The sequence below is a fragment of the Ictalurus furcatus genome, chromosome 12, assembly GCF_023375685.1.
Source record: "Ictalurus furcatus strain D&B chromosome 12, Billie_1.0, whole genome shotgun sequence".
NCBI lineage: Eukaryota > Metazoa > Chordata > Actinopteri > Siluriformes > Ictaluridae > Ictalurus > Ictalurus furcatus.
The window spans coordinates 6,024,889-6,041,114 of record NC_071266.1 but is presented as its reverse complement, the minus strand read 5'-3'; the positions used below and the strand labels follow the sequence as shown (position 1 = coordinate 6,041,114).

At 40.5% G+C, this 16,226-nt stretch overlaps 2 protein-coding genes and 1 long non-coding RNA gene across 4 annotated transcripts in view; 2 read left to right on the top strand and 1 right to left on the bottom strand.

The window, feature by feature from the left end:
* Positions 1-322: 322 nt before the first annotated feature.
* Positions 323-2,464, top strand: LOC128615849 (myeloid-associated differentiation marker homolog). The gene has a single exon (XM_053638202.1). It carries the CDS (start codon positions 694-696, stop codon positions 1,564-1,566), a length of 873 nt encoding a protein of 290 aa, XP_053494177.1. The 5' UTR covers positions 323-693; the 3' UTR covers positions 1,567-2,464.
* A 766-nt stretch (positions 2,465-3,230) lies between these two features.
* On the bottom strand, positions 3,231-9,555 carry LOC128615897 (uncharacterized). The gene is made up of 3 exons (XR_008387312.1): positions 8,439-9,555; positions 8,185-8,264; positions 3,231-8,003 (listed from the first exon to the last, which is right to left on the bottom strand). It is a non-coding gene; the product is annotated as an uncharacterized LOC128615897 (long non-coding RNA).
* A 469-nt stretch (positions 9,556-10,024) lies between these two features.
* The window catches only part of LOC128615895 (testis-expressed protein 2-like), a 51,469-nt gene continuing 45,267 nt past the window's right edge, over positions 10,025-16,226 (top strand). The window contains exons 1-2 of one of the 2 annotated variants that reach the window (XM_053638283.1): positions 10,025-10,165; positions 12,260-12,330. The gene's annotated coding sequence lies outside the window, so the exon portion shown is untranslated. Of the gene's footprint in view, positions 10,166-11,459; positions 11,628-12,259; positions 12,331-16,226 lie in introns of those variants that run through there. The other variant, XM_053638282.1, reaches the window with a different exon arrangement.

The window sequence follows — 16,226 nt, the reverse complement described above, 5'->3', positions numbered from 1 at the left end:
AAGTGAACAACAAAAAAAAAAAAGTTGAACTTGATTCCCACCTGTCTCAAAACTTTGATTTGGATAATAGCTGCATCTTAGAGTAACTGACTTCCCCAAATACATCTAAAGAGTCTCATTAGCATTGCTATCATTTAAGTTTTACTGTGTTCCAACTATTGCGCTTCCATTTGAAGGAAGAGGACTACAATAGAGAAGGGACATGAGTCACGTTTACCTCTATTGTATTTAAAGGACAATTGTGTGGCATTTAGCTATAATAGACCTGTGGAAAGCCTGTGGGCTTGTTTTCTGTAGCCGAATACAGGAGGGTGAGTGGGAAAGAGGAAGACTGCAGTGCTCTGAAGCTTTTAATGTGGTTGGCTGCACAAGGCCTACAACGGTACTGAAGAAGCAACTTCAGGAAGTGGGAGTAGGCGTGCAAATATCCTGTTGTGTGTGTGTGTGTGTGTGTGCGTTTGCCTGTCTAGGAGTGTGTGAGAATGTGTGCAGTGACACACATCATCATAACCAAGTTGAAGACTCAACGTGAAGGAGACATAACAGTACTGTGTGTACTGGATGGATGTTTTTGATTTGGATTTCTGTGACAAGGATTTAATTCAACCTTTCAATGGATCATGTATATAAATAAGAACAGGAAAGGATAATCACCTGACATTACGAGGAAAGGTTTCATGCACCGGTAGCATCATGCCAGTCACGTTCGGAGAGCTTAGCACCCTCACCACTCCACTTTCAGTGGCTCGTCTCTGCGCATTGTTCTTCAGCTGCCTCACTTTCAGCCTGGCATCCTCCATGGACTATGATTTCAAATCGACTGAGCATACCTACCGTAGCACCTTCTACAGCTTCTGCATGGTTATATGGTGCCTCTTCTTTGTCCTCACCTTCCTCATTGTCATCATCCACTTCATCCAGTTCCACAACTTGTTACCCCTTTCCTGGAAGAACCTCACGGCCACTGTGGCGGCTCTTGGTGCACTCATGGCGTTTACTGCCTCCTTCGCCTTCACATGGACCCTAGCGGGTAATTCTGAAAACTCTGATCCCAGGACAATAGCGGCTGCCGTGGGCTCATATCTCGCCTCTCTGGCTTACTTCATAGAGCTCCAGTTGATTCGATCACAGAGCGATGGCCACCAGCGAGGCTACATGGCCACCGTACCTGGACTTCTCAAATTGCTGCAGGTCTTTGGAGGATGCATAGCGCTGGTGCTGCTCAGCATCCAATCCGAACCCCAATGGAGGACCTGCGTGTCGGCTGTAACTTACAGCGTGTGCCTGCTTCCATCTGTAGGCACAGTCCTGGTGATGCTAATGGACTGTGCGGCTCGCAGCCCTGTACCATTTGACCGGCTCCTCGCCAGCTTCAGTCTGCTGGGATTGATCATGTATACCGTAGGCACAGTAGTTTGCTTCACACGAGCACTGGAGCAGCAAGGTGGAGCTCAAAAACAAGGAGCTGTTGTTATTATAAGTGAGACGGTGATGGCATGCATCACTTTGTTGGCATACACGGTGGACCTGGCTTTCTCGGTTAAACTGCTGTGTGACCGAAATTAAGGAGTGACACCAAAAAGTGGAGGACATGGCTTGTTAGTTAAAGTGTGGGTGATGTTATTCATAATTCAGTATTATTTAAACCACACAAGGTTGTGTGTTTTTGTTATTATGATAAATTATCATAAAAGGCGAATATTTCCGTGCTGTTTTCTGAGAAATACTATTTACACTTTAGAATAAATATACATACATTATACGCTGTCTGTCGAACGTTTTTAATCACTTGGAGTTCCTTACCTTGAATTACAGTTCGAGTTTTAGCTCTAGTGCTGTAGATTAAAAAAGAGAAAGACTGGCAATTCATTATGAAACAATCCCAAGGACGTCATCGGAAACTTGTTTTTTTGTTTGTTTGTTTGTTTTTTTTCGGATTTAAAAGCACTCTAAATTACAGCTTTAGTAAAGTGTTAACCAGTGAAAACTGACTGTTTTAAAATGGTTTGTAAGACAAATATACTGTATATGTGTGCTACAAGTAGCTTATTACAGTCATTCATGTCTAGGCCTGTTCCAATTAGATCTGGATTGTTTCCAATTAAAATAAAAAGTCACACGTTTTTCTCAGTGCTTGCTCATTTGAAAGTATTGTACATAAGACCGCTGCTTAATAGCACAACATGTATAGAGAATATAAGATTGTTTAATCCCTAATTAATGTGTTGATTAGGGACGCACTGATCTGTGTATCTGATGGAGCGATTTTGCCCTGAAACAATGGATTGTTATCAGATTAGATGGGATTTGGCATATTTTTTAATCCGATTCAATGTGCAGTGTTGTTCATTGGGGATCTTTATTTCTGAATCTCTTTACTAGCTGAAAGACAATAATGGCGATGTCAGAATTGGATCATTAACTCATATACTCAGTACTGTATTGAAATGAACAATGTGGGAATGGTGCATCCAACTGACAGTTGAATGTCTAGAAAAAAGAAAAAAAAAACATTCATGTGTTGTTTGTTAATCTGTTTTGTACTGTGAAAACACAGAAGCAGAAAACGTTAGAGAAAAAAAATATAAAATAAAGAAATGTTACCTTAAATGTTCAGCCAAATGATCTGAAGTCTAGTAAACCACTTAACTGTAGCAAAGGCCTTACTGATGCTAATCTTACACTGGGGAGCTGTTATTTTATGTGATGGGTTTTAATGATCTGCTGTGCTGTTTCACACTTTTGCAGTGTGTGCACAGCAGATTTTAGTCCTACGTCACTGAGGAGAACGCACCATTACTGTCGCAGCTCTGTCTTTCGCTTTCTCTCTAAATCTCCAACACAAACCTCACACTGATGTTTCGATTCTTCGCACTACTTGTAACAGAGCGTTTAGCTCACACGTGTTCACTAGATGGCATGCTTTCGTTTGTGTGCTCAGTTCAGCAGTGAGTGTGTTTCATGTTATCTCGAGGGCCAGATGTCTTTATGTCTTTCCTTCTTTTTCTTTCTTTTTCATGAAAAAAAAACCTCACTAGAAAACTGGAAAGTAAGATCAGTTATAGTAAAGAGACTATATATATATATATATATATATATATATATATATATATACAGTATATATATATATATATATATATATATATATATATATATATATATATATATATATATACACACACACACACACACACACACACACGCACGCACGCAGTATATGAAATATACAGGGTTTCCCAAAGGTCTCCATATATAGAGGAGATGAACACCTTTGTCTTTCACCAAACAGGAAACATGGACTTTAACAGGAAGCATGGCGAGCACATCACACACGACCCGGTTGCCTAATTTCTTAACAAATTCAAAAAGACTGGAAGTGTCGCGGATCAACGGAGAAGTGGACGTCCACGAACACCCACTGACGAAGGCATAACTGGCATGATGCTAGCCAACATAGTCCCCTATATATGGAGACTTTTGGGACACCCTGTATATTTACACACAAGCCTACAATAATTATAATTTTTTAATTCACCTATTAAATCTATAGTGTTTTAAATGACAGCTTGAAATTTTGTTGTACACACTAGACGTGCTATATCTGTGACTGTATGGGGCAACGAGGGCTGTCCTGACTGTACTCTGAATTTGATTCCAATAACAGCATGACCTGAAGAGTTTTATCCTCCTTATACCATAGCAATTAGGCAGAATTACAATTTGTTTATTAATTAAAGAATGACACATCATACTTATTATCGGTTTATTGTTAAATTTATTGTTACAAATGGAAGATCTGTTCGTCTGTTTGCTTACGTTAGAGCAGCTGTAAACAGTCGCTTCTTCAGCTTCTTTTTTTCCTCTCTCTGAGTTAGTAAGACATATAATGTGCAAAATCTGTTCTGAAGAAAATTTCACCTCCCTCCATATACAATCCCACCATATAGTACAGTTGTATTCAAAATTTTTAGCACCCATAGACAAAATACACATTCTGCTTGCACATTTTCCTGCAAATACTGTTAATACACAGTTTCTTGATATTTGATGGACCTTGAAAAAAATAGGAAAACAAATAATAATTGTTGCATGTGCAAAACTTTGGACACCCTTCCAGTAGTAAAGTCAAGGATTCCAGAGCGTAAGCAGTTCTCTGGCTCTTCAAATCTTGTGCTAATACTCTACAGCCATGGCCTATAGCAGTGGTTCTCAAACTGGGGGCCGTGGCCTCCTGGGGGGCTGCCAGATGGCACCAGGGGGGCCGCACAGAAAAATATAGAACATTATTTTTTTTAAATGAATTTTACCTGTATGTAAGTCGGGATTGTCAACCTTTGAACTATGATGTATATAAGAATTAGAAATATTAATAATTAAATCAATTATACACAGCACACTAAGACACACACCAAACAGAGACATCCGTTGATATACTACTGTACTGTTAGCCACCCGCTGATAAAAACTAAGACTATTTAAAATGGATAAGTTTTTAGCTGACAAAGTTAGTGCAGAAGAGCCTAGCGTGAAAAAAAGAAATTGTGAAAATTTTACGACTCTTGGGGGCCACAAAGGGATGCACCCTACACAAGGGGGGCCTCACAGTGAAAAGGTTTGAGAACCACTGGTCTAAAGTATGAAAAAAACCATCTAGTTAAGCCAGAGGTATTTTGGAAATAGTTGCTGTGCACTAATATGACTCTTTAGCCATAATCACCAACAGTTTGTTCAGAGGAAAAAAGATCACCTTGCCAACTGTTAAACATGGAGGGGTGGATAAGCCTTAGGGTTGCATGGCATGGGCACAGAAAACACTGCACAGGTAGCTGGAAGAATGAATTCCAGTAAATATCAGCAAATTCTGGAAGCAAATGGGACACAGTCAGCATCCTCAACAGGACAATGGTCCAAAACATTCCTCAAACTCTATGATGAACTACTTGAAACACAAGCTGAAGCTTTTGGGATGGCCTTCAGAGTTCCCAGACTTAAACATCACTGAAAATCTGTAGGTAGATCTTAAACATGCTATGCTTGCAAGACGGCCCAGGAATATCTCAGAACTAGAAACGTTTTGCAATGAAGAGTGGGTGAAAATGTATTGAACAAGAATAGAAAGCCTCCTGCCTGGCCTTTTGCCAAAGGGGATGTTAGTACTGACTTAAAATGTCCAAATATTTGCACATGCCACGATTACTATTTGAATGTTTTCCATTGTTTAAGTCCATCAAATTTACTGTGCATTAGCATTTGCAGAATTTTTTCCTTTTTAAAATAGTTTGTTACAGAGGTTGTATTTACTTTTTTCACTTCAAAAATCGACAAAATATATACTTTGGTCAGGGGTTTCCAAACTTTTGCATACACCTGTATATCATCTGTTCAACAAATGTTAATGAAAGTCCTCATTCACGACTCCATATATTTGAATTCATATTTATAATTACATTGAAATGCCTTTTTGTGTCTTTTGCTTTAAAACTTTCTATGTTTTCTGTGACCAAAGATTTTTTTAAAAAACATTTCTATTTGACATTTATAAGCATTCACAACTCCATATACTACTCTGCGCACTTTGCTTTTCTAGAACTCAATTGAAAAATCTTGCATTGTAGCACTACTTGTATTGTTCTCCGCTTTGCTTGTGTTTCCTCATTTGTAAGTCGCTTTGGATAAAAGAGTCTACTAAATGAATAAATGTAAATGTAAGCAGATTTGCTTGCTTTTCTAGATGTTGCACAATTGTGTGTCAGTGTGCCCAACACCCCATTTTGCTCCTTTAGCTCCGTAGAGATATTATTACACCAGTGGTCAAAATGGGAATTTCAACAAGCGCTAACACATGCACATTGGGGCAGGATTCGCATTGCCCCATGCTCAGGGAAACATTCAACCCACATTAAAATGACATCATTTTCGACCTCTGCGATATCGATATAGTAGAAAAAAACATGGACGCCTCAATGTTTTCTTTTGTTAGCAACAAGCTAGCCAGCTAATTGTGATGAGTGATGCATATTTTCCATCTGTACATCAAACTGTATAGTCAGTGTTTTAGATTTAACAAGCAAATATGTCTGTATGTTGATTGGTCTAAAACTAAAACTTGCATATACATTATATTGACTCTTTGTTTACATCTGACACTGTGCACAGCCATGTTGATTTGACGTCTCTGTAATCGGGGACCGTTTTGGTCACTTTGGTTGGAGGTTGGGAATTACAAATTGACAACCATGATTAAGCGCAGCATTAAAGAAAGGGTTGCCAAACTGGGCTAGTTTAAAAATACTCCACACAATCTTGTTTTATATTAAATAATGGGAATTAAATCTAAAGGCTACATTCACACATGCAGCGATTTTATCGCTACAAGTCGCCACTCGCTATACTATGACGTCGCCAGTAGACGTTCGTACTACTGATTGCCATAGTAACCTTTATCAGTGGGTGGCGGAACTAGCATTCAACTTCTGACAACAAACTAGCTTTGTTGCCACTAAAATGAAACATTCTGCAGGAGGAGCGTTTGTATATAAAATTCACCAGTCTACATATGCATCATATCCTACGAGATGAAGGAGAAACAGTGTGTGCTCTTTGCCATTGCGGCCATCAATCTGCGGCAAAAGCGCAAGCGCCCGACTGTCTCAGTCCACAAAACAATTTGAACTTGCCAACAGCATGGCGGATCACGGTTCACATGCGCTCGACTGTCTTCACTTGCATTGTTAGTCGCTCTACCAAGTTGGTCCAAATTTGCACAAAGTTCAACTTTTCTCAACTTTGTCGCTACACTGGACATGCCCACATGTAGTCTCTAACGGTCGCTTCGCTCATGTCACTGGAAGTCGCCATCTCTCATTGAAAATGAATGGTCATTTGTTGCTTTGCCACTGTGAGTCTCTGTATGTGTGAACGTACCTTAAAACAGTTCCACAGATAACACTTACATGGCAAAGTGTACATGAACTGACTCTCTTTCAAGATATACTGTAAAGATTGGGAGAGTGAAAGGGGGTGTCGTGGAAATTAGACAACACTCGCAGACTCGTCCTCTGAAGGTAAAATGAGTGACATTTTTTGTGGGAATTCCCCATCTAGGAATTATTTCTCTAAGCAACACCTTTGCTACAGCGTCTGAGTCCTGTTTGGACATAGGGACGTGGCCTTCTCTACCTTCAAACCTCAACCCACGTTATGAGTTGCGCAAACAGCGTAAACAACATTTTTTTTTAGAGTAATTAGAGAAACCAATGCTTTAACGCAACTATCATTCCCCCTTTTGACGCATGGTTCCTGCCATGCATCAATTTTGAAGACAAGGACAGCCCTGGGGAACCGCCAAACTCCGTTAACAACCGTGCAGCCTGCTTTGCACCACACAGCCTTTTCCTCGTCCGTAGCTCGTGCTTGGAGGTCTGAAAGCTGTAAAGAAGGAGTTAATATTTTCTTTTGCGTTTTGGGACCATAGATGCAGCTACTTGCTTTGCTGCACTGTTCGCTCAAGTGTTTCCTAGGAAAACAGGGTCTAATTTGTTAGTGTGTGCATCACATTTGCATACTGCAATAGTTTTGGGGAGTAGGACTGCATCCAGCAGCTCAGAGACCAGTTTGTGGTGGGCTATGTGTGTTCCTGAACTCATGAGGAAGTTCCTGTGTTTCCAAATTGTTCCAAAATCATGTACTACCTCAAAGGCATATCTACTGTCTGGGTAGATATTTACTGACTGTCCCTCAACATGTCTTCATGCCTCTATGAGGGCATACAGTTCAGCTGCTTGTGCTGAAAGGTTTGAGGGGAGACTTCCTGACAGACCGTTTCGTGTGCAGTTACTACTGCATAGCCCACTCGATTTTTACCCGTCTCTGTTGACGTGACGCTGACCCGTCCCCAAAAAGGATCAGATCTGGGTTTTCCAATGGAACATCCTTCAGGTCGACTCTAGGGGAGCAGAGTTCGTTAGTCAGTACGACACAGTCATGTGGTTCTCCGTGTCCCTCTGTTGGAAGAAGAGTAGCAGGGTTAAGGACAATACATCGTTTTATAGTGACATTTGGCATATCTAGTAGTATAGTGTTATAGCGCAGCCACCGTTGGGTGGACAGGTGAGAGGTCTTTTGTTCAAGCATGAGTAATGACACTTCATGTGGTACCAGAAGGGTCAATTCCGAGTAACCTACCAGGTCTCTGGATGCCACCACAGCTTTCTCTGCTGCTGCAACTGCTCTCATACATGGAGGAAAATCTGCTGCTACAGGGTCTAACATACCAGAGAAATATGCCACAGGTCTCAACTTGTCTCCATGTTTTTGTAACAAGACAGAGGTCATGCAGCCTGATTTTTCATGGGGTCCGGTAACCCTAAGGTTGGAGTTACCTGTAGAGCCTGTTTTAATTATACAAAGGCTCTCTCTGCTTCCGGCGTCCAACTTACCTGTGAGTGAGCCATCAACCCCGATGCGTGTACAATATATCTAATAGGTGCCTCAAGAATGGAATAATTTGGAATGAAAGTCCTACAGTAGGAGCACATCCCTAGGAAAGATAAGAAATTAACTGAGCGGCTGTGGTTCAGGTGGTAGAGCGGGTCGTCCACTAAATGTAGGGTTGGCGGTTCGATTCCCGGCCCACATGACTCCACATGCCGAAGTGTCCTTGGGCAAGACACTGAACCCCAAGTTGCTCCTGATGGCAAGTTAGCGCCTTGCATGGCAGCTCTGCTACCATTGGTGTGTGAGTATGTGTGTGAATGGGTGAATGAGACACAGTGTAAAGCACTTTAGATGAAAGCGCTATATAAGTGCGCCATTTACCTGTTTCTTCGCCAGGGGCTTGGGAATCTTCTGGATTGCAGATAATCTGTCAGCTGAGAGTTTCTTTCCCTTTGCAGAAATGTCATGACCCAAGAACCTCACTTCTTGCTTCACAAACTGTAGTTTTGAGAGACTGGCTTTGTGTCCCTCCTTAACGAGATGCTGCAACAATTTAACGGTGTCAGTTTCACACTGTGCCCTGGAGGGGGCGCAAATCATTAGATCGTCAACATATTGAAGAAACTGGGGATAACACTAAAGACGCCAAGCTATCCTTCAGCACCTGGTTATAAATTGTTGGTGATTCACAAGATCCCTGACATAGATGAATGAATGTGTAAGGACGACCGTCAAACATGAACGCAAAACAGAACTGGCTATTTTTCTCCAGAGGAATACTGAAAAATGCATTAGCTGAATCTACGACTGAAAACCATTTGCTATTTGCTGGAAACTGACTTAATATAGTGTAAGGATTTGGCACGTCTGGAGCTCTTTGTTTTACTGCTACATTAACCACTTGCAAATCTTGTACAAATCTCCTTTCATCAGGTTGTGGGAGTTTTCTTGCTTTCTTTACCGGAAATATTGGAGTGCGCACTGGCGAATCTGGACAGGGGACAATGACCCCGGCCTCCAACAATGAATTGAAAACTGGTCTAATTCCCTCAGTGGCTTCAGGTTTAAGAGGGTATTGAGATTGTCCGGGCCTAAAGTCAGATTTTGGCGTGATCACGACTGGTGGTGCACCTTTAATCAGGCCTACGTCATGTTTCCATTGGGCCCACAGCCTGAGAGGTACCTTCTTCAATTGTGGGTGTATCTCTAGGGGTGTAGGGCTTGTCCCAAGGTTCAGAAACATTCCCTTGTCATGACAAATGACATCCCTGTTAACCTTGCACATTTCCTGAAAGATTTTTTTATAAACTCCCAGTGTCGGGCTGTACCATATATTGGAGCTAGGTTCATGTTCCAAATCTGTAATTCTTTCACTCTCACATAATTTGACCCATGGTCCCATGTCTTTCCACTGTTTGCTCTTTATTTTGGCTAATGAGACATGCGCTGATTCAGCAATACACAATGACTTCATAAAATTCTAATTCTAATTCTAATTTTAATTCTTGATGATTCCTACCAGTCAGTGGTAAGGCTGCATCGGTCTTTCACGCTGCACAATAAAGGCCAAACCGCCTGCGTGTGAACATGACCCTCAAGGTGAAACTTTTCCACGGGCGTCCTCCAGTTTGCTTGTTGTCCAGAAAAACTGAAAGACTCGCGCAGCCCAGCCAGGAGACGTCAAATTGTCGTGGAAATTAGACAACACTCGCAGACTAGTCCTCTGAAGGTAAAAAGGTTTATTACAGAAAGATGGTTAATACAGGATAGAATAAAGCAGGATAGAATAATGAGTGCGCTCTGAAGCGCTTGTGCTGAACCACTACTATATATATGAAACGCAGAGAATGACACACTTCTGTGTACCGATAGGAAGCAGTTTGAGGCAGTTCAAATAGGCTTTATTTTAGGGTCTTGGAAGGTGTGCAGACGAACCTTGAACAGAAGAACATGTTTGTGTCTCTGTAAGCAGATAAACATTCTGTACTGATCTCAGTGACATGACTTGGCCTTCTTAGGTGTTATAATCAGATGAACATGAACAAGAACAAACTTATTACAAAGTTAAAATGAGTACTTTTTCCCTCACAGGGGATTATGGAGTGGATAGTGTCTATACCTGAGAAATGCATGTGCACTACAGTGATCTAGTTTCTTATGCGAAGAAGAAAAAATCAAACGCCCAATATTTGCACTAGTTTTTGGTCTTTTGTGTGTGTGTGTGTGTGTGTGTGTGTGTGTTTTTTTTAGCTGGACTGGACATTTTTTTGAAACCTGGCAACCATGGTTAATGACATTAGTTTTTCTGCGTGAAACTCACCAGCTGTATCGAACAAAGGTTCTTTAAAACCACTAAAAATGAGCTGCTAGAATAAACTGTTCTCTTCACAAGCTACGTTTATGAAATATTCAGGAAAAGCACTTTATGATGTAGGAACATTTTCAAAGTGTCTGTAATGCCATGAGGAACCCGGTTTTTTTGTTGTTGTTTTTTTTTTGGGGGGGGGGGGGGGGGTTAGAATATGTGAATGTAAATAAAACAGTTTTTTATTAAACTTCATTGGATTTAAAATGTAATTACACTTAATACACCTGAACTGAACTGCTACTTCCAATTGTTTTTGGCAAAAACCTGGTCGCACGTAATTTCATTTGCACCCCAAAAACTCAATCAATTATCGAAAAGTTCTCTAAAACTTCTTTCGATTCGTTTTGTCTGAAAAGGAGTTAATCTGTGTTGTTCCCTTTCAACAGAAACTCTCGTCAGTTATATTCCAAAAAATAAATAAATAAATAAATAAATAATCCCGCCTCCTTGGTTACAATTGGCTAGACGTACTGAGCTCTAGCGCTCGATTGGATAAATAAGACGGTCGTACGATCAATCTGCTGATTGGACAAATTCGACGTCGTTCACTTTCTTGCAGCAACCAAAGAGCAGGACAGAACAGCGAGTTCGATATCTCAGCCAATCGCAGTTCAGGAGGCGGGGCTTTATTGGAATATGGGTGGGAAGAAAACAAATAAACGCCTGAGACAGAACGACGAGAAAAAAAAAAAAGAAGCTTGAGAACGGCGTTTGAAGGATAATACACACTTAGGAGTTATTGTTTGTGTTGCTAAGCGTATAAACACGACTTTTTCAGCATAATAGTGTTTATCTGGGGTGTTGTAAAAGGATAATGAAGACGGTAAGATTATTAATTAGTTCTTTTTGTGTGTGTTTTTTAATTTAAAAACCAAGCTTGGTTTAGGGGTTAGTTTGAAGCACAGTCATGCTGACTCCTAAGCTGGAGGTGTATTTACTCAGTGAAGCAATACAAATATGACTTTCCTGGAGTCTGCTTATTATTATTATTATAATGTTTTTGGAACCGTTTGTAATGCTTAGTTACACATAAACGTTCCAGGAATTTGACTATAAGTCAGTATTACAGCTGTCATTATCAGTTATTTGTCTCTTTTTCAACCTGCCATTAAAACGCCACAATAAGAAAGTGGTCACGTGATGACATCAAATTTTAAATAAGAAGAAGAAAGATTATTTTATTTTTTTTAACCTATAGAAGGCACAATGCATTTTACTGGCACAATCATGCTAGCTTGCTTATTATAAATCTAAATATAAAATGTCTTACACCTCTTTATAGTGATGTGCCATGTGTGTAAGGGTTAATCAGTGACTTGGCATTTCACTGATCATTATTCATGGGGTGTGTGTGTGTGTGTGTGTGTGTGTGTGTGTGTGTGTGTGTGCCTGTGCCTGCAAGGACTACCAGAGTTACTATACTCCTATTATTTTATGGTCTCTGTCGGTTTTCAGGGCGTACCTGATATCACCTGTCGCCGGATGGCCGCTGGAGAAGGACAGGAGTAAATGGCGCTGAGCTCCAGGTAAGATTTCTAAAGATCTCCGTGTTTCTAGTTTATCAAATGGAAGCTCCTGCCAGGTTTGTGAGACATGGACATTTTTACAAAAATGAGGGACATTTAAGACTAAAGCTGCTAAGACTTTACATCTGTTTCTCTCTACGCTGTAATACATTTAATATCTTTTTTTCATATTCCATGAATACAGTGGAATGACCTCTAACAACATCAGGATCTTTCTTCTTTTGTACATAGAAGCAGTCTGGACAAATTGATTTAATCAATCTGGTTGGTGATGTGGGGAAAACCCTTTAAGTGTTGAAAATTTGGCCTCTCCCACTGTGTATATATACACATTACAGACTTTCCTGAACTGGAATAGATTTCTGTCCTGCATGCGTCTCAGTCAGAAGCGAAAAGTAGAAAAGTTAGCATTTAAAGACTCCGTTCTGAATGCGGACGTTTTGACGGCCCGTATGTGATTATAGAGTGAAATCATTAGGCGTATGTCCGTTTTGCTACATCATGTAGCTCTTCAAGAACTTGATCAAAGCCTGACGTTGACGGTATGAGGAACTGGCATTGGGCTAGAAAGGTTTTGGACATTTTTAAGGAGACTGACCAGCGAATTTGTCCGACTAGCTTTTTAAACGGTATGATCTTCAAAACATTTCTATATCATTTTGGTGAAATATATTCATCAGTCTCGTCAGGGTCTCGAAAGCCTGCGATCGCAGAAATGAACGCAAAATCAAGCAAATTCCGCGATATTCGGAGGAGTTTGCCATTTTTCTAAATTACAGCAGGTTTTCAGGTTTCGCCAATTCAAGTAGTTTTCCGCAAAAAAAAAAAAACCTCTCCAAATTGCATAACAAATTTTTTTAAATGCCACAGCAAAATCAAGCATTTTTGGCCACAACAACAAAAATTGGCGAAATCCTGTACGAACTTGTTTATGGCTTCCTAAAAACTCAGATTTTTGTCTTTTTGGCTGTTTTCCGTAATTCAGCCACAGTTGCAGCCCGTGGGTTTTCCAGTCCATACAGATTTTCGTGGAGAATTTTTGTGATTGTTGATGTTGGCTTTCAGTAGACTGAAGTGTGGCTTCTGCTTGGCTGGAATGAAAACCTGCACCCACACCGGCCCTTTCCCGATAAGATTGAACACCCCTGGGGTAGATGATTTAATTACAGCACCATTGCTAACATTCAGCTGTTTTAAAGCGCACCTATTATGGTTTTGAAACGTGCCTAGTTTCAGGGGTCTCCTAAAAAAGATTTACATGCATCCAAGGTCAAAAGCCGCTTTAATGTGCTCATAATTTAAACTGCAGCATTACCTTTTTTCCCCGCAGTGTCACAAACGACTCGTTAAATGATCCGTTCTAAAGGATTCATTATAAACTCCTTTCAGAGAGCATACTCTGCTCTGATTGGTCAGATGTCCAAGTCTGTTGTGATTAGTCTACCGCTGTCAGCGGGCAGCCGATGAAGACCAGAGGCAGAGCTTTTTGTTACAGACTTACGTAGGTTTGTACAGGAAGTAAGTCTGGAATTAATAACGACTCGTTTCAGCTGTTCAGAATCAGTTCCTTTTTTTGGGAGTCAATAACTCTGTCACGTGCTTTTGTTTTTTTTGAAACGTTGCAGACTTTTTACATTCACAAACAGCTCTTTAACACACTACATGAAAGGTAATATCTGAAAAATCCTAATAGGTGCACTTTAAAGTACAGACAGTCAGAGCAAGTCTTTTCTGAGGAAATTGTGATTGATTAAGCACTATTGGGGTTTTATGGTGGTGGGTTCATATATATATATATATATATATATATATATATATATATATATATATATATATATATATATATATATATATATTGTATATCATAAAAGGTTTGATGAATATATGATTAGTATCGCACATCTAATCAGCACCCTGGTGTGATTGTACAAGTTTGCAGGTGAATATGTCCACAGTACAGTTAGCTACAGGTTATTTACAATTCAAAACAGCTTGGTCAGGCCTTCTAAGAAAACCGTTACATGAGAAGTGCCAGGGTGGCTGCCATCGCCGCCTTTTCTAGAGGAAATGTCACAGTGCAGTTGATGTTTGCGTAAGCCACAGATAATTTATGGGAATTGGACATGGTACAGATGAATCATTCGGTTATTCTTTGGCCACCTGTTCACTGAACTGTGAGCTCACTGATACTGACCAGGATATGCAATCTTCAGCCTTACACCTACCCATAACTATTGACAGAAGATTTAAAAAAAAAAAAAAAATTTACTCTTAAGAAAATGTGTGTGGATTGTTATGGCATATTTTATGAGCAAAAAATAAGTTCCACCAATCAGTAGGACCGCCTTGTTGTGCAGTGTCAGTAGATAGCATAATTATTACCAAAATATCGTTGCGATTATAGTCTACTCTGAATCAGTCATGTCAATAATTTTTTACAGACTGCATCGCATCTGGAAATATTAAGCATTGTTTTACAGTCATAATAAACCCAGGTAAAATATATGCCATCTGAAATTACTCTACAGTTGCAATCAAAATTATTCAACCCCCATTACAAATCAATTTCAATCACGTTTGTTTGATTTGTTCATTGCAATCAGCTGAAAGTCTGTAAATTTTGACAATAAACCTGATTTGCAATGGGGGGGTTGAATCATTTTTTTATTGCAACTGTGTATGGCCAAAAGTTTGTGGACACCTGCACATTACGCCCATATGTGGGCCCAACTGTTACCACAAAGTTAAAAGCACACAGTTGTCTGGGATATCTTTGTATGGCATAGCAGTACAATTTCCACTGAAACTGAGAGGCCCGAATTTCCAGCATGACTGTGTCCCTGTGCACAAAGCGAGCGCCATGAAGGCATGGTTTGCCAGGGTTGGAGTGGAAGAACTCGAGTCTCCTGCACAGAGCCCTTGACCTCAACCCCACTGAACACCTTCGGGATGAATCGTAACGCAGACTGCACCCCAGTCCTCATTGCTCGATATCGGTGCTTGAGCTCACTCATGCTCTTATGGCTGAATGGGCAGAAATTCCCACATCCATGCCACAAAATCTAGCGAAAACCTTCCCAGAAGAGTGGAGGCTGGGGTAGCAGCAAAGGGGGAGGACCAACTTTGGAATATGATGTTCATAAAGCACTTATGGGTGTGATGGACGGGTGTCCACATACTTTTGGCCATATACTGTGTCGGTTAAACATCGTGTAGAGATGTTTTGCACTTTTTCTTCAGTATGAAGACAATCCAGGAATCAAACCAAACTATATTTAAAAGGACCTGTTGGCAGTTTAATTGAGTTTCTTGTACAGTATTGTATAGCCTATATACGTGTCATGTATGTCTGGAAATCCTGTCTCATCCGAGTAGTACCATCGTGGCAAAAGGATGTTGGCATATGTGGTATGGGGAAAAAGGTACTGTTAAGTAAATTTGCTGGTGTTTGGCAACAGATGGTTCAACAGGTGTATAAACAGTGGGATTATTTGGAACAGTAGATGAAACACTGACGTGTTCACCATTGCGCACCCAGACAATCATTCATTTGGCTAAAATGTCAAAGTACTGTTGGAATCCTCAGGGGATTTGCGTTCTTATTAACAGAGCGTTTGCGTAACCAGGTTTTAAGGAGTAAATTACACTGAAGGACACATAATGATGCTATTGTTTTTGTTCACACAGCTTAAAAGCATCAGCCATTGTGGTACTGTAGGTGTATAAATGGTTGATTGGGTTAGGGTGGCTCAGTGGGTAGCATTTCTGCCTCACTGCTCCATGGTCCCCCTGTTCGAGCCTGAGCTTAGGTTACTGCCTGTGGAGTTGTGCATGTTCTCCCAGTAGGTTTTCTCCTACTTCTCCGCTTGCCTCTGTCATACCTACTTGCCAGATTG